Raw genomic sequence first — 19,352 nt, forward strand, 5'->3', positions numbered from 1 at the left:
GCGGGAAGCATGCCGTCTCCAGGATGCCGCCACCCGCCAATGAGAGGTTAGGGGTGTATCGCTGGCGTCCGCGACCCGCTCGGCGGTCTGCATAAAAATGTTTAAGGACGGACGTTGTGCTGAGGAGATCGGTGAAAGTTCAAGTGGAATAAGGAGTGACACATTCACGGCTGACGAGATGCCACCTGTGGGAAGCGAGAAAAAGAGCGCAGCACATAGAGTAACATCTTTATGCTGTTTTAAAGACTGTTTTCTTTGCCTAAATTGTCACCTTGGTAACGTTGTCAGTGATGGATCTGTTGCTTTTTTATAGGAAGGAATGCCGTTGCTTTGATGGACGAGTATCACTGGCGTGGTGTTGCGATTCCCTAACTCCAGCGTTTCCTTGACGCGTCGCGACACCTCTGGGCCGGGCGCGGCACGAGGTGTCCGCTGGTGCGAGCACCCTCCCGTCCTCAGCCACCCACCTTCACCAGAGAGATGCACTGGGCGCAGATAACTGCGCACCAACTAAAGGCTGGCGTCAAGTCGCCCCAAGTGCGCAGACTGAAAACAGGCTTTCTTGGGCAATATGTTTTGTTTTTAACTAACTTCATCTAACGGCCAGGATGATACTTCTCTTTCACACTTATAGCAATGCAGCTTCGATAGAATTACGAGCGGGTTTGCTAGTCCTGATCGTTAAAGGTTATTCGCGTTCCTGTTTTACTATTTATTTATAAATTTCAATATCTTGAACACTTTCTTTACTGTAACTAATTGACTGCCTAATGGGTGAATTCGGAGAAATTAGGTAACATTATCAATGGTGAGCCTAGCCCCGGATCTAGTAGGTTACACAGACAGCGTGCCTTTCTAAATTATGTTTAAAATCTAATATATACAATGTATATTGAATCATTGTGGTTAAGATGCGACATTTTATTGTAGGGCCTTTTGGAGCGTTTAGCATCTGGGGAGATCATTATTGGAGATGGGGGATTTGTCTTTGCTCTTGAGAAGAGAGGATTTGTCAAAGCTGGCCCCTGGACTCCAGAAGCAACAGCTGAGCATCCAGAGGCAGGTAAGGCCACAAAAGCGAAAGCTGACTTTAATACCAACTTAAAATACTTTCTGTACCATTTATCACACAAACTTCCTGTCATTTGGCAGGTCTAAAATCTTCAAAGCTGAAATCCAACAATATACTGGATAATACCACTGCAATTAGAGCACCAAATTATCATTGTCAGAATAAAATAGTTCATTTTAAATGAACCCATTGGCTTGCTCTCCACTCCATCTTATTAAGTTGGTTGCTAACTTGCCAGAAGAACATTAGGGTTTAGTTTTCTACAGAATATTTATTGGCTACATATCAGTGCTGACGATTTCAAAAAGCTGACTATTTGCATCTTCAAATTGAAATGAATTGATACCGTTCCATGAATTCTTCAGTAGATCATGTGTTTAAAATTTATACCTGATGTACATATTATTTGACTTGTGCACAAATGTTTGAATTTTAGGAATTGCAATTAATTTAATTATTTAAATCATAAACTATCAGTGTTTGTGACAAGTAAACTTGACAGGAATTATAAAAGCAAAAAAAAAACTTAATGAAAATAAATTGAAATTTGCACATCAATTAAACATATATTTCAAAAGAGATTTTTGTAGCATAAACAAAACTATAAACATACATAATTAATCCAGATTCAAATAGACTCAATCTATTCAACAAGGTAATTGGTTTTCTTATTTATAGTGGCAAAGACTTCTTTTATACATTGCTTGATTAACATGCAATGAAGTATCATACCAGGGTGTATTCTGATTTTTTTTCACATAGTTGAAAGTAGCATTAACCAATAAACAATTTTGTCTAAATTACTTAATGCTATAAAACTGAATAGTCAGTTAATCTTTTTAATGTGTAGAAGTAATTAAAGTAATTTAATGTTATTTTTAACTTTGACAGTGAAACAGCTGCACCGTGAGTTCCTCAGAGCAGGCTCCACAGTCTTGCAGACATTCACTTTTTATGCAAGTGAAGACAAGTTGAAGAACAGGGGAAATTACGTGGAGGAAAAAATTACAGTAACATCAATTTGTTTAATTTTTTATTTATCTGGCCACAGATATTAAATAATGTAATTGTAGACAGTTTTGGATATTTATCTTAAAATATTTTTCCCTTCAAGAATTTGTATTTAAATACCAATGTTAACATATAAAATGTACCACTGTGTTTTGGACATGTAATTCAATAGAGTCAAAGAATGTTTTTTGGAGGGGTGAATCAAATCTTGATAGTGAAATTAGATGGTAATTAGGTGAGAGCAAGTTAAAGGAATTTCGGAACCTGGGAGCAATGTGGCTAGAAGTGCAGCCATAAACAATGGAAGAAAGGGCAGGGAATATCCAAGAGGAGCAGCATCTGGGACCGAGAGTTAGATGATTGGGAGATGTAATATGACAGTATAAAATGGAAATGCTTACTGAACTATTTCTCAGATTTTTGTGCATAAGGCTTTATGTTGACTTAATATACTATGTTATTGTCATCTATAATTCTATACTGTCTGGCTTTTTAAGGCAAATTAATTTATTTTCTTCATTCAGGGCTCTAAAGTGAATGAAGCTGCATGTGATATTGCTAGGGAGGTAGCTAATGAAGGAGATGCCCTGGTTGCTGGTGGTGTCAGCCAAACTCCATCTTACCTCAGCAACAAAAGTGAGGCTGATGTAAAGGCAATCTTCAGAAAGCAACTGGATGTTTTTGTCAAGAAGAATGTGGACTTCCTTATTGCTGAGGTATGCAGTCTTTCCACTTAACTAGTTTCTGAATGTTTACCTTCTTTAAAAATAAAATGCCAATATGTTGACACTGCATATTGCAACAATGCAAGTTACTTGGATGACTTTTAACATATTCATTTTATCAACTTTTTTGTTGGAAAGTGCTTAACAAATCCTAATTACTTGATCTTGTGAATTGTGCTTGGTTGAATAATTGCAGACTGTTGCAATTATTCCTGCATGAGGATTGCATTTTCTTTCTAAGCAAGCAAGTGGTGAAGTTTCTTTCAATAATAACTAAAGCTCTTATTCCCATCCTTGGTAAGTACACATCAATTTCTTGAGTCAGAGTCTGGGTATTTCTGCTTAGTAGTGGTCATTACGGTTTTATAAACAGCGGCTAATATCTTCCTCTTAATTCAAAATTCAAAGTGCTGTTTCTACTGTTTATTTGTAGTTCACTAACAATCGTGGCTTAGAATGCGCTTTCATTTTATATTTTAACTAAAAATTGCAGCCAGTCACCATACACCTTAACACTTCCTAAAAGAAGTTAACAAGCTACTTAACCAGTATATAAATATTAAAGTTTCAGCTGTGAAGTGCACAATATTTGTGTAAAATGGCTTAACGAAGATTGAGAAAAGCACAATTTAGTGGCCAAGCACTGCAGGTACTGATTACCTTGGATTGAAGCACCAATCAGATTGTTGGTGAGGGAAGATCATCCCAAATATTCTAAAGTAAACAAGTGTGACAATTTTCTACTGATGAAGAGCTCTATCAACTATTTGAGGACCCAACAGGAGGTCCCGGAGAATTAAAGAAGAGTGCAAAGGTAAGGTGAAAATATTGCTATAAAATAGAACAGGCCATAGAAGACATGAAGAAAATTAATTATTAAAATAAATGCTGGAACTGCTTCAATAGTGCAGAAAAATGTCAGAAATGAAGCAGCAATTTTTGCCTAATTGCACTGGCTGTGGTATGAAAATAAATATTTTTAAAATTCCTTTTTTTTCTGTGCCCACGTTACCATCTCATGCTCTCCTGTTTAAAGGCAATCCCCTACTTTATAGAAGGGCATAGCATGGAGCACTATGATCAGACACCACTCGCTACACACAAGCAAGGTAATAGCTGATTTAATCGGGAAGGTGAGTCTGCAGAGTGTTGGAGCTTGGAGGGTATGTACTAGGTTAACATGGTCATGATGTAGATGTTGGCTGTGTAGACATAGAAGGGCTGTTAATGCACTTCTTTGTTTGCTCTGGCTAATTCCTGTGAAAGGTGAACTGCAGCAATCAAAAAATTTAATTGCCGTTAGTGCAATCATTTTGTCATGCATTGCACTACTTCATGATGGAGCTATTGTCTCAGCTGGATACAAACAAGTCCAGGCATTTTGGTTTTGTATAGCCAGGATCATTCCAATCATGCAAATGTATATAAAGGTGGAACTATACTCAGATGGACAATTGTACTTAAGTACTGAATGTCCCATTTTCAAGAACTCACTGGTTCAGTAGATGCAACTGAAGAGCATTACTTGACCTATCTCCCATTGGATCAAGCTGATGCTGAGGAAGATGGGCAGAATGGCTTACGTAACAGTTAATCAGCCAGTGGATGCATGAAAGGCACCCCCCCCCCACCCATCTGCTCATTATCAGTATCCTGAATGCTGAAGATTTGTTTGCCTTGATGCACAATGCCAGAAGGTCAGATTGTGCAGGATCAGTTCATTCCAAAGAGGAAGAAAGATTCCAAGGGGAGTAAGGGATGACAGTGGATGACAAGGGAAGTCAAGGACAGTATAAAAATAAAAGAGAGGAAGTATAACATAACAAGGATGAGTGGGAAGCCAGAGGATTGGGAGATTTTTAAGGAGCGACAGAAGATAACTAAAAAAGCAATACAGGGGGAAAAGATGAGGTACGAAGGTAAGCTAGCCATGAATATAAAGGAGGATAGTAAAAGCTTCTTTAGGTATGTGAAGATGAAAAAATTAGCTAAGACCATAGTTGGACCCTTGAAGACAGAAACGGGTGAAATTATTATGGGGAACAAGGAAATGGCAGACGAGCTGAACAGGTACTTTGGATCTGTCTTCACTAGGGAAGACACAAACAATCTGCCAGATGTAATAGTGGCCAGAGGACTAGGGTAACGGAGGAACTGAAGGAAATTCGCATTAGGCAGAAAATGGTGTTGGGTAAACTGATGGGACTGAAGGCTGATAAATCCCCAGGGCCTGATGGTCTGCATCCCAAGGTACTTGAGGAGGTGGCTCTAGAAATCGTGGAAGCATTGGTAATCATTTTCCAATGTTCTATAGATTCAGGATCAGTTCCTGCGGATTGGAGGGTAGCTAATGTTATCCCATTTTTTAAGAAAGGAGGGAGAGAGAAAACAGGCAATTATAGACCAGTTAGTCTGACATCAGTGGTGGGGAAGATGCTGGAGTCAATTATAAAAGATGAAATAGCGGCATATTTGGATAGCAGTAGCAGGATAGGTCCGAGTCAGCGTGGATTTACGAAGGGGAAATCATGCTTGACTAATCTTCTGGAATTTTTTGAGGATGTAACTATGAAAATGGACATGGGAAAGCCAGTGGATGTAGTGTACCTGGACTTTCAGAAAGCCTTTGATAATGGTTAGAAAATTGGTTGGCAGACAGGAAACAAAGAGTAGGGATTAATGGGTCCTTTTCAGAATGGCAGGCAGTGACTAGTGGGTTACCGCAAAGCTTGGTGCTGGGACCGCAGCTATTTACAATATACATTAATGATTTAGATGAAGGGATTAAAAGTAACATTAGCAAATTTGCAGATGACACAAAGCTGGGTGACAGTGTGAAATGTGAGGAGGATGTTATGAGAATGCAGGATGATTTGGACAGGTTGGGTGAGTGGGCAGATGCATGGCAGATGCAGTTTAATGTGAATAAATGTGAGGTTATCCACTTTGGTGGCAAGAACAGGAAGGCAGATTACTATCTGAATGGTGTCAAATTAGGAAAAGGGGAAGTACAACGAGATCTGGGTGTCCTTGTTCATCAGTCACTGAAAGCATACAGGTACAGCAGGCAGTGAAGAAAGCTAATGGCATGCTGGCCTTCATAACAAGGGTAGTTGAGTATAGGAGCAAAGAGGTCCTTCTGCAGTTGTACATGGCCCTGGTGAGACCCCACCTGGAGTATTGTGTGCAGTTTTGGTCTCCAAATTTGAGGAAGGACATTCTTGCTATGGAGGGAGTGCAGCGTAGGTTCACTGGGTTAATTCCAGGGATGGTGGGAATGTCATATGTTGAAAGATTGGAGTGACTGGGCTTGTATACACTGGAATTTAGAAGGATGAGAGGGGATCTGATTGAAACATATTAAGGGATTGGACACGCTAGAGGCAGGAAACATGTTCCCGATGTTGGGGGAGTCCAGAACCAGAGGCCACAGTTTAAGAATAAGGGGTAGACCATTTAGAATGGAGTTGAGGAAAAGCTTTTTTACACAGAGGGTTGTGGATCTGTGGAATGCTCTGCCTCAGAAGGCAGTGGAGGCCAATTCTCTGGATTCTTTCAAGAAAGAGTTAGATAGAGCTCTTAAAGATAGCAGAGTCAAGGGATATGGGGAGAAGGCAGGGACAGGGTACTGATTGTGGATGATCAGCCATGATCACAATGAATGGCGGTGCTGGCTCGAAGGGCCAAATGGCCTACTCTTGCACCTATCGTCTGTTGTGTATAACCTCTAGCAGGACTGGCTCTGTGTCAAGCATGAATAACAATGCAAACAGTAGAAAAAGTAGGAGCTCCTTGTGAACATTCCCATTGCTATTATGGGGGATGAGCTCCAATATGTATTCACAGTTGGATTCAGCAAGCACAGAGAACTATTGCTATAAAAGACACTCAGAAAGTCAGATGCACCAAATAAGCGTAATGCAAGCAAATTCTCTATACTCTCCTCTCTAAAGGGAAAGAATGAGGCATTATTTTTCATCTTTTCTATTTATCCATTAACATTAGTAGTAGTAGTCATACTTTATTGATCCCGGGGGAAATTGGTTTTCATTACAGTTGCACCATAAATAATAAATAGTAATAGAACCATAAATAGTTAAATAGTAATATGTAAATTATGCCAGTAAATTATGAAATAAGTCCAGGACCAGCCTATTGGCTCAGGGTGTCTGACCCTCCAAGGGAGGAGTTGTAAAGTTTGATGGCCACAGGCAGGAATGACTTCCTATGACGCTCTGTGCTGCATCTCGGTGGAATGAGTCTCTGGCTGAATGTACTCCTGTGCCCACCCAGTACATTATGTAGTGGATGGGAGACATTGACCAAGATGGCATGCAACTTAGACAGCATCCTCTTTTCAGACACCACCGTGAGAGAGTCCAGTTCCATCCCCACAACATCACTGGCCTTATGAATGAGTTTGTTGATTCTGTTGATGTCTGCTACCCTCAGCCTGCTGCCCCAGCACACAACAGCAAACGTGATAGCACTGGCCACCACAGACTCGTAGAACATCCTCAGCATCGTCCGGCAGATGTTAAAGGACCTCAGGAAATAGAGACGGCTCTGACCCTTCTTGTAGATAGCCTCAGTGTTCTTAGACCAGTCCAGTTTATTGTCAATTACTGAGTGAAAGGTGACTTTACCACCTCCCTGTCTAGGGAAGTTCTTGGGTTCTCCAAGAATTAGGAACTCACTGGGTCTCAAGTAAATTTTAAAGGGCTGATTAGTCAGCCAAACATTTGAAGGCAAAGGTAATTGATCCTGAAGAAGATTGTCTACCTTTGCTCTAAAGTCTTATAAATCCCCTTCAAACTTCTTTGAAGAGCTTTTTCTGTTGAAATAGGAGGATGGAAGTCACTTTGCAAAGCAACCAATTACAATGTAGGATCAAGGCAGCTTTTGCCCTTATCCTTCAGAAGAAGGGGGTCACTCACTTTTCCTTGCAAGTTGAGTCCAATGTTTGACTTGCATGGTTTAGTAGACTTAATGCACACACAATGATGTATCTGGTCATAGTGTGGCTCAGCTGGAATTCTTGTTTATGTTGTGAGCTAACATAAATCAATTATTATCATGACGAGCTGCGCTCCAGGAATGAAGCTTAAGGAATAGTATTGGGGCAATCAGTTGGCGCAGAACTAATGAATGTGGAGCTATCAATCGTTGTATAGGAAAGAATATCTATGACAATGATGTAGGCAGTGATTTGTCTACATTCACTGCACTGGTGGACAGAATAAATTAGTCCCCTGCCTCAAATGGGGAGCAAGGACAAACATTTGTTTGCAACATAAGAAACCCTGCACCTCAAGCACTAAACAATTAAATAAAATGTATTTGTTTTTACCATCATATAACCTGCTGTGTTCATTGTGCAAGAAAAATAAATTTTGTTTTTACTGTGAGTGGCTCCTGGTAGTTGATTCATGTGTCCTTTTTGGTATGTATTGAAAAATCAGATCTTTGCTCATTTGGTGATATTTGCCAGTTGTTGGAAGTTCCTTATTACACTTAGCAGACAGCTTGCATCATCCTTTATCATATCCTAATGTATTTATGTTACATTGGAGCTACTACATGATGTCTCAATCCATTAGTCCCACAGCTACCTTTCTTTCACCTTTATCCTACTACAGTTACTTTACCAAAGCAGTTTGCCATAGTTGTTAAAAAGTCACCACTTTTAGGAATGCAGTAAATTTCCATTCTTTTCAAACTTTTTTAAAATCCAGTTAATTAGTTGCTATTAATTTAATTGCACTTTTATTGAATACTTTGGCTTGTGTTGTTTCTAATGTAAATATTCCCAGTAGATCCGCAAACAACCTGTATTTCTTGTGAATCAAAATATGATCTTATTCAATAAAATAGTCTGGAAGAACAAACTAATAATGATAATCTCTTAAAATAATCACAAGAAACAGAGTACATGTTGGACCATAATACAAAATACATTTTTTTCAAGTTCAGTAAAATATGGAAATAGAAATTGAACATTTTTAAAGCAAAACATTTCAGATTGAAAGTAGCCAGATATTACTGTATACAACACCCTGTGGCCTTTTCGCTCCACCCTTCCATGTTATCCATCCTTCTGCTGAAACTGCAATGTATTTGCGCTTCTTTCACTGGATTCTGGTCACAGTGTGGACTTTTCTAGAAATGGGAAAACCAGAGAGTGGGTGACAGCTTACTGTATGTCTCTGTCCAGCCTGTTAGAACATTGAGCTCATACAAAACACAAACTGCTGGAGAAACTCAGTGGATCTTGTGTCTCCAAATTTGCCTGCCATTTTAATTTTCCATCTGACCAATTCAACTTTAAACTTTAATTTCTGCCACCCTAGCTGCACTATTTATGATAGTCAATTAAATTGAGCAGCATATCTTTGGGATGTGGGAGAAAACCAAAGCACCGGGGGAAATCCATACAATCATGAGGAGAATTTGCAAACTCCACACAAATGATGCCCAAGGTTAGTATCACATCTGACGCCTGGAGCAGTGCGACAACAGCTGCTCACTGTGTGATTCAATCTCCCTCCATCTCCTCCATATTACAGTCCCTTTCTTCAATCAGCTTTCAGTTGAAATTTGTTTTATTCTAATTTTTTTTGACAGATGGTATTTTTGCCAAATATTTCGCTCTTCATAAATACTACATATTTTCTGTATTTAACACAAAATGTAAATTACTGTTAAGTGGTATTTACATACCACAGAGATGATAAGCTAGGTTAAGCAAGCCTGGGAAAATCAATTTTTGTGTACATAAACTAGAGGAGATTAAAATTAATTCCAAGTAGAATATTAGTACAAACATATTTCTAATGTTCTTTGTTCAGTTACAAAGAGCTGAAAAGTAAAACCTTTTTACATTTACTCAACTACACTTTTAGTCACTTGTATGTTTTCTGCCTTGGGTCATATAAAAAGTTCCAGATGAATACATTTATTTGACCCATCTGTTTCAATGCATTTTTGCATTTAAGGGATAGAAACATTTAAACTAGTGCAGATGAGTTGTGTAATGTTCTCCTTAACATTCTGCTTGCAACTAACCTTTCACTAACATCATCTGGGAGGAAAGTACGAGCCGTAGGTTTTCGTGGAACTATTTTGTTATTGGAAGCTTGGTACTGGACAAGTCGGATTTGTATATTATGCCCTGTTGCTCTTCCTTGCAGTATTTTGAACACGTGGAGGAAGCAGAATGGGCAGTCCATGTTTTGAAGCAATCCGGCAAACCAGTTGCTGCCACCATGTGCATAGGTCCAGAGGGTGACCTGGCTGGAGTATCAACTGGGGAATGTGCTGTCAGACTTGTAAAGGCAGGTAAGACAATTCCTCAAACTTTCCTTTTGGGTAAAGAAGCTATTCCCAATATTGTCCTTGTATATTTTTCTTGTTTTTATATGGTTTATTAAATAGTTTAATTTTCTGGAAATTTATGACAATGGACAGGCTTTATCACCAGTGCTTATACTAAAGCACAAAATTGCATCCTAGTAATCTTTTATTTGTGAAGAACTTGGCTTAACAATGTATAAATTTCTATCTAGGGCAATGCTTGAAATTCTCAAATCAATTAGGTAATATTGGCCAGGTTATTACATTAAATTGTATTAAAATGGGATCATCCTTCTAGACAATTGCAAGGTTCCTAGATTAACAGCAATTCACTTTTCCTTTCTGGCTGGAATCCACCAAAATAGCAGAAAATGCCACTGTGGCACAACCAGACTAGCGCTTCCTAATCACAATACCCTTGCGACCTTCTCTGGTTCATTCTAATTGACTACATTTGGCTGGTGCAGTCATATAGAGCCAACAATCATTCTTTAGCCAGATAATGCTTCTGATTGGGCAAGTCATAGAGTGATGAAGACAGTATTCAGGTAAATTTTAATATACAAAATTCAGTCCTCATGCTGGAAATGCCTACACTGACTCCTCAGAGTTACAGTTTCCCATGTGGTTTAATACCACAGGGCATGCATTGAAAGTAAGGAGGGGTAAGTTGAAGGGGGATATGAGGGGTGTTTTTTTACTCAGAGTTGTGGATACCTGGAATGTGCTGCCTGATATGGTGGTAGAGGCAAATATACTGGAGGCTTTTAAGGATAGGCACATGAATGTAAGGAAGATGGAGGGATATGGACATGGTGTAGTTAGGAAGGATTAGTGTTTGGTGTTTTTGATTTGCTTTTAGCTGGTTCAGAACAACATTGTGGGCTGAATGGCCTGTTCCCCTGCTCTATGTTCCCCTGTTCTATGTTCTATATTTAGACCTTCTTTCCATCGTGAAGAGTTCCTGCTTTAAATTCCAAGTTGCCCAGCTAAGATTCAAAGCCAACATTTGTAAATCTACTGAATGGATTTTTGACATAAAATTCCTGTTGCATAACAGACATTGTGGGGCTACACAATTTGAATTTCACTGGCAACATTTCTGCCAAATTATCCCAGAGGCTACAGGAAAACTAATCTCAGGCTACATCCACACTAGACCAGATAAATCCGTAACTGAGCTTTCTCTCTTCGTTTTGGCCCTCCATCCACACTGAGACGGCGTTTTCCTCCCCCGAAAATGGAGATTTTCAGAAATGCTCTCCAGAGTGAATAAATCTGAAAACACCTACTATCCGGCGTAGTGTGTACGGGGTATGCGGCTAATTTTAAAAACGCTGTCATGACGTGCCGGAACAAATGGTGGCCGCAGCGCGGCATTTCATTGTTTTGAACGCAACCTCCAACTCCACAACAATATCTGACAATAGATGTGTAACATCCTAATGTAACATTGTATGGAAATACAAGATAACACTGATGCAGACATGTTTTATACACTTAACAACGCACTTCATTAATGTATCACTTGTGCAAACATTCAATAGATGCAATTGTCACTTTTGCCCGGTAACTGGTTTTATTGCACATGTTAAATACAGCAAAATAATACACAAAGACATGGCAAAAGTAAAGGCAAACAAATGAGGTAACAGCAAATTTCACTTTTGCCCAGTAACAAGCCTTATTGCATTTAGTTGTAGCTGTAGTCCCTTTCATCGGTGAAGAGACAATGGCTGTAGGAAATGTTTCTGGACAAACACGCACCAAGCCTTTCGTTTGGCAATTTCCTTTTAAGTTTTACTAGTCTGTATGGACAAACGCGCACCAAGTATACCATTTCCTCTTTGCTTGTTTTCTGTGTGTCCTGCACGTGTCCAGTAGGAGGAGATTCACCCAAATATCCATTTTAATGTGGACAGAGGTATTTTTAAAAATGCTTAGTGTGGACGCCTGTTGTTTTCACACGAGACAGGCGTTTTCAAAATTTATCCGGTCTAGTGTGGATGGTGTTTTCCGCCCAAGTCCTTTATGTATTTGATTTGCTTTATCAAAGAGTCACTTGAATAAAGAAATCATAACACTTCCAATGGTGCCTACAGCACTCCTTTCCCAATGATCAGACCTTGAAGTCCTCTACTGCCACTACTACTACCACAATACAACTTTGCTGTCTGCCTTCTAAGAATAAATATTTCTTTGGGCTACCCCATGCTCCAGACACCTAGCAGAATCAGCTTCTTAATCAATACATTATTCTAGCTAGATGTTTCATTGACTACTCTACCTATGCACTACCAAGTTCTCACCTCATTTGGTACTTCAGTTAAATACGAGAGAAAATGTGCAGATGCTGGAAATCCAAGCAACACACATAGAATGATGGAGGAACTCAGCAGGCCAGGCAGCCTCTATGGAAAAGAGTACAGTTGACGTTTCGGGCCGAGACCCTCCAGCAGTTACATACACGATTTGTTTGCTGGTAGGAGGGGAGTTTCACAGCTCACTGATATGCTACTGGGGGAGAAAAATGCTGTTCAGGATCAGCATGATGTACGTATTTTCAAATTTCTCCAACTCTTTAGATTAACTTTATTTGTCATGCATACATCACAACATTGAAACACACTGAGGTGCATTGTTTGTGCCATCATTTGTGTTGGGGCATCCCACAAGTATTGCCATGCTTCCGGTGCCAACACAGCATACTCGGAACTTACTAACCCCAACTGGCATATCTTTGGAGTATGGGAGGAAACTGGAGCACCCGAAGAAAAAAAGCCACACGGTCTCTGAGAGAACGTATGAACTCCTTACAGACTCTGGCAGGAATTGAACCCTAAGCCACCGTAAAATGCTGCGCTGGTCCACGACACTACCATGCCATTATTATCAATACTGTACTGCATTTCTTTGTCCAATTTGAACAGTTTGGATAGTGACTGGAGAATGAAGTAGGCTGAATTGTAGCACCAAGCTATAACAAAATCATGATGACAAATTAGCACCAATTATTTATATCACAGTCCCTGGCAAAGGTGGTATTTCCTTTTTTCTGGTGGTGAATGTTTTATTTTAGATAATAGTTTGTATATATGATTTAAGAAATTTGGATAAGACTGCTTCATTGGTTTCCCCTGCTCAATGTCCAAATTCTTTCTTTTTAGGTGCTGACCTCGTTGGAGTGAACTGCCATTTTGATCCGACCACTTGCCTTAAAGCTGTAATGCTTATGAAGGAAGGATTAGAAGCTGCGAATCTGAAGGCTTACTTAATGGTGCAGCCTCTTGCCTTCCACACACCTGACTGTAACAAGCAGGGATTCATTGATCTACCAGAATTCCCATTTGGTAAAATTTAAATTTCTTCAAGTTCCTTCTGACATGGTTGCAGATAAGACTCAAGACTCAAATGAGAACTAGGCCCTTTCTGATTGTCACTGCATCTCTTTGTAGTTGAGGCAGGACAACAATCTGGAGAAAAGCGAAACAAGAAAATTTCAGGGTCTTTGTTAGCAAAGGTTCCCTCATGAGAAGCTCATCCACAAGATAAAAGTGCATCCATGATAACCTGGCCATTTTGATTCATGATTGGCTTTCCCATAGAAGCCAGGGTAGTCATTGGGTCTTATTCTAGCTGGAGATCCATGTGAAAATGTAGATTGCAGAGTTAGTAAGTTCGCAGATGATACTTAGATTGATGATGCTGTGGCAACACAGAAAATGCTGGAGGAACTCAGCAGGCCAGACAGCCTCTATGGAAAAGGGTACAGTCAACGTTAAGGCTGAGGCCCTTTAGCAGGACTGGAGGAAAAAAGATGAGAAGTCGGAGTTAGAAAGTGGGGGGAGGGGAGGAAGAGATACAAGGTGATAGGTGAAACTGGGTAGGGGGAGAGGTGATGTAAAGAGCTGGGAAGTTGATTGGTGAAAGAGATACAGAGCTGGAGAAAGGGGAATCTAACAAAGGACAGAAGGCCATGGAATAAAGTAAAATGGGGAGGAGCACCAAAGGGAGGCGACGGACAGGCAAGGAGATAAAGTGAGGGAGGGAAAGGGATGGAGAATAGAGGGGAGGGGCATTACTAGAAGTTCAAGATGGTGTTATGGATAGTGTAGAAGACTGTTAGAGGATACAGTGGGATAGAAGTAAGTTGCACTTGTAAGCAGATGGCATTTAATTTGGGCATGTAATGTGTAGCACTTCAGGAGATTGAATGTAAAGGGTATGCACAATTAATAGCAGAATCCTTAACAATGTTTCTCTACAGAGAGATCTTAGTTTCCAAATCAATAACTCCCTGAAAGTGGCCACACAAGTTGTTGGGGTGGTAAAGAAGGCCTATGGCATACTTGCCTTTATTAGTTGAGGCATTTAGCTTAAGAGTCAGAAAGTTATGTTGCAGACTTATAAAACTCTGGTTAGTCTACATCTGGAGTACAGCATTCACTTCTGGTAGCTCCATTAAAGCAATAATTGAAGGTTTTGGAGAGGGTGCAGAAGAAGTTTACCAAACTGCTGCTTGGATTAAAGAGCATGAACTATAAGACGAGGTTGAAAAAAAAGCTAGAGTTGTTTTCTCTGGAGAGGCTGAGGCTGAGGGTAGACTGGTAGATGTTTATAAGCTTGAGAGGTAGAGACAAACAGTCAGTGAAACTATTACTAGAGGACATGAACTAAAATGAGAGGGGATAGCTTTAAAGGAGACATGCAGTACAGGATTTTTTGACAGAGTGGTAGGTGCCTCAAATGCACTGCCAGAGGTCATGTTGGAGGCAGATACAAGAGAAGTGTTTAGGATGCTCTTAGGTAGGCATATGATGGAGGGATATGGATAATTTTAGGCACAAAGGATTAGTTTAATTAGGTGTCATTAGCTTAATTACTTCTGTACAACATCATGGGCCAAAAGTCCTCCCCTGTGCTATACCACTCTGTTATATAGAATGTATTCTGTCAGTGAGCAAACAAATTATTTTGTCAATGGCTATAAACTCACAGGGTTTTAACTATCTAAGTTGATGTTCAATAAGTATCAGTAAGTTTGAGTGCATGAAATTTGGAAATGTTAACTAAATTTGGGAATGTCCTTGTATTTATTTTAGTCTTTACCCAATGCTACCCCGTCAGTAGTACGGTGATAATGTGTTATTTATACCTTATCCTTTCTACCTATCTTTGGATTGCTTGCTGTACTCTCAAAATACCTGATGATCTGTTTCTGAGACTTACTGCTAGTCCTCGTACTCTGAATCTACCAATGATCTACTGGCACTTGTAGCACAAATTATGTACAGAAGGTCATTAGGTTTATTATGCCCAGTGGGATCAAAGCCAATGATCTCTCATTACCACAAATGTTTTTAGTGCTATCATTTTCTTCTTGTTATATGGTGGACTGTGTCTATATTAATCTTGCTAGTCCAAGCAAAAGGTCTCCCTGCATTGCTTACATATTTAGATGTGGATCATTCAGTAAAAAGTTGAGAATTTACATTCCAGTCCCAATGGGTTTCTTGGAAGAAAGGCATTGAAGTGTAGCCAATTAGTGGTGATATTTGTATCATTTACACATGGCAATGACAAAAAGCAAAGGTAATTTTTTTTGAAGTTGAATGTGGAAGGCTAATCAAATTTTGTATTCTAACACATAACTAGACAAAAATGTGGAAAAGAAGTACCTAAATTTCTTTGAAACATAGCCAGGATTGTATCTTCTGGTATTGACCCATTGGTATTTTCAAGATTAATGCTGAAGGCGAATGTAAACATCAGTAAGGTTTCCATTTCTAGTGTCCACATGCTATTAAAAGGATGAAGCTGATATATCTCTTGTTTTGGATCTCCTCTTTGGTGTATGCATTCTCATAGATACCACCACTATGGGCAAGTACCCATCTCCTCCTCTCTGCTGCCCCAGCATGCCCATGCCATTAATAACCATGTCTGAGTTTCCTTGGTGTTAAGGATCAGATATTTTAGCACCAATGGACACAGTATACAGCATAGAATTTGTAAAAAATGACATCAATTTCTTTTTCTTTCCTTTAAAAGCTCTGGAGCCACGAGTTCTCACTAGATGGGACATTCATAAATATGCCAGGAGTGCGTACAACCTGGGAGTCAGGTACATTGGAGGCTGCTGTGGCTTTGAGCCTTATCACGTTAGGGCCATAGCTGAAGAATTGGCAGCTGAGAGGGGCTTCCTTCCAGTAGCTTCAGAGAAACATGATGCCTGGGGAGGTGGTCTTGCTATGCATACAAAGCCTTGGGTGCGAGCAAGGTACGAGAAATTTCTTGTGTTATGTATCTCACACAATCTATTGGAAATAATTTCATACAAAATATCAGACACCAACTTTTTTTCATTTTATTTCATACCTTTAATCAAAGTCACAATTACCTGTGCAGATAAAATGATTTTGGCAAAGTTGAGTAAACCTATTCAACATTCTCATTACTTTGATACAAATTTAACCAATTTCTCCTGGGATCAATAAAGTATGAATATGACTATGACTATTCTGAGGCAAAAATTAGATCAATTTACAACAGCAGGACTCAAAAGTAAATTTCCATTTCTCAGTGATTCAGTCAATAACTTCGCAGTATTTTGTCTTTTTCAAATACTTTTCCTGAAAAACTGTATGGTAACAACATTTTTAAGGTACCTGTTATGTTTTGTAACTTCAAACCATTAAATTAATTCAAAGGAATACATGGGCATTTGAAACATGAGTCTAACTTTGTGTCTTAGTTTAAGCAAGGCGCACATGTATCGTGTGGTAACATGACGATATATGCAATTGATATTTTTTGCATATAATGAATTGTATAAACAACAAAGAATGTTTACTCAACCAATATATTTACAAGATTACTCAAATATTACTGAAATATTAAATACACAACAGTACCCATGTTGAATTTGGGCCTCCTTGGCCTTCGAGTGTGTGTTTGATATCAGTTGTTCAATTGGACTTGCCTTTTCAAATCTCATTCCCTGAATGTCAGATTGGAACCAAAGGACAGCAGTTGGGATCCTCATCCTGAAGAGTGTCACACGCCACCAACTTTACTCTAACCCAACTTGCATAACCCCAATCACTACCACCACTTGGGACTGCAAAGGTCTTTTTTAATGGTGTTCTTGTTTCACTTGTTTTTCTTGGGTGTTGTCTCTAATCAGGGTGCCTGTGATGCTGCTGCAAATAAGTTTTTCATTGTACCTGAGCATACATGTACTCATGCATATGACAATAAACTCAACCTTGACTTTGAAGTGCAACACAATGAAGAAATTCCATTCACCGTAAATCTGCTGGTTTTCCTGAATCTCAGTTTTCCCCTGTAATGATCAGCAATGCTGCTGGTCTCAAACAAAGATGTTTTTTTTCTAAAATTTTATTTCTTGAGCTACAGCATGGATGGACCTTTCGCCCTTTCAAGCCCTGCTGCCCAGCAACCCCCGACTTACTTACATATTGATTGGCATACAACGCACAATAAGTCCTTCTGGCCATTTGAGCCACAATGCTCAGCAATCCTGCAATTCAATCACAGGATAATTTACAATGACAAATTAACCTATCAGCTGGTATATCTTTGGACTCTGGAAGGAAACCTCTGTGGTCATGGGGAGAACGTACAAACTCCTGACAGTCAGCGGCAGGAATTGAAACCGGTACCATAAAGCACTGTGCCACCCGTGTTCTGTCAATTGTTAGCTATTTGTGGAGTGCAGTTAGAAAAACAAATCCCCTCTTACTATCCTGATCTTGTCTCCATCTCTGGAAACATGCTGAAACATCAGCTTTCACAGAAATTGGAGAGTGTGAGCAGCTTCAAGTTCTTGGGTGTCAAGATCTCTGAGGATCCAACCTGGTCCCAACATATTGATGCAGATATAAAGAAGGCAAGGCAGCGTCTATACTTCATTAGGAGTTTGAAGAGATTTGCTATGTCGACAAATCAACAAATACACTCAAAAACTTGTATAGATGTACTGTGGAGAGCATCCTGACAGGCTGCATCACTGTCTGGTATGGGGGGGGCGGGGGAGCTACTGCACAGGACCAAAAGAAGCTGCAGAAGGTTGTAAATCTAGTCAGCTCCATCTTGAGTACTAGCCTACAAAGTGCCCAGGACATCTTCAAGGAGCAGTGTCTCAGAAAGGCAGTGTCCATTACCAAGGACCTCCAGCACCCAGGGCATGCCCTTTTCTCACTGTTACCATCAGGTATGGGGTACAGAAGGCACACACTCAGCGATTCAGGAATAGCTTCATCCTCTCTGCCATCCAATTCCTAAATGGACATCGAACCCTTGGACACTACCTCACTTTTTAAAAATATTTAGTATTTCTGTTTTTTGCACGATTTTTAATCTATTCAATATACATATACTATATAAAGTATACTGATTAAGATTTACTATTTATTTATTTTCTACATTATGTATCGCATTGAACTGCTGCTCCTAAGTTAACAAATTTCACGTCACATGCCAGTGATAGTAAACCTGATTCTGATTCTGAAATTGTGCCTGGTTCCTCATCAATATTAGAGCATTTTCCATTAACTGTTTTACAGAGCTCAGAAGGCATATTGGGAGAATCTAAAGCCTGCATCTGGCCGACCATATTCATCTTCCCTTTCAAAGCCAGATAGCTGGGGTATGACCAAAGGAGCCAATGACCTAGTTCAACAAGTGGAAGCAACATCTGACAGGCAATTGAAAGACACGATTGAGAAGCAGAAGAGTTTTACTGGAAAGGTGGCTTAATGTTCTGTGCAGACAAAAATACTAAATATGTGAATAAAACCTTGAACCATTGAATATTATTTTGGATTTTAATGCGTTTGTGTATATAGTGAGTAATTTTTTTGGCCTTCCTGATTCCAGTATTAAATGCTGGTTGTGTTCCTGTTGTAGAGGTCTGAGAAATACCACTGTCTCTAATCTGCGTTTGTTTCACCACTTAGTAAGCTTTAATGAAGATCTTCCTCACCTTGCTCCATTGGATTGCATGGACAAAAGAACAAGTCACATTACAAGGACTTGAGCACTTAGTGAGTCTTCAATAAACCCTCCACTACCTGGCTCCTTCTGTCCACCATCCTCTACCCCTTCTCAGTCCACCTACCGATTCGTCTCACCCCTTATCCTCTGCTCTGCATACCAGCTATATTTCC

General features: G+C 39.7%; 1 protein-coding gene across 1 annotated transcript; it reads left to right on the top strand.

The window, feature by feature from the left end:
* The first annotated feature begins 63 nt into the window (after positions 1-63).
* bhmt (betaine-homocysteine methyltransferase) lies at positions 64-19,001 on the top strand. The gene is made up of 8 exons (XM_063049320.1): positions 64-220; positions 931-1,063; positions 1,964-2,082; positions 2,608-2,799; positions 9,999-10,146; positions 13,329-13,511; positions 16,213-16,441; positions 18,750-19,001. Exons 1-8 carry the CDS (start codon positions 98-100, stop codon positions 18,940-18,942), a joined length of 1,320 nt encoding a protein of 439 aa, XP_062905390.1. The 5' UTR covers positions 64-97; the 3' UTR covers positions 18,943-19,001.
* The last annotated feature ends 351 nt before the right edge of the window (positions 19,002-19,352 follow it).

Source organism: Mobula hypostoma, chromosome 5 (assembly GCF_963921235.1).
Source record: "Mobula hypostoma chromosome 5, sMobHyp1.1, whole genome shotgun sequence".
NCBI lineage: Eukaryota > Metazoa > Chordata > Chondrichthyes > Myliobatiformes > Myliobatidae > Mobula > Mobula hypostoma.

Bases quoted from the DNA above. Each gene is read 5' to 3' on its own strand.
- bhmt (XM_063049320.1), top strand. From the start codon at position 98: ATGTTTAAGGACGGACGTTGTGCTGAGGAGATCGGTGAAAGTTCAAGT. The intron at 1,064-1,963 runs GTAAGGCCACAA...TAACTTTGACAG, and splicing joins AGCTGAGCATCCAGAGGCAG to TGAAACAGCTGCACCGTGAG. The intron at 13,512-16,212 runs GTAAAATTTAAA...TTCCTTTAAAAG, and splicing joins TCTACCAGAATTCCCATTTG to CTCTGGAGCCACGAGTTCTC.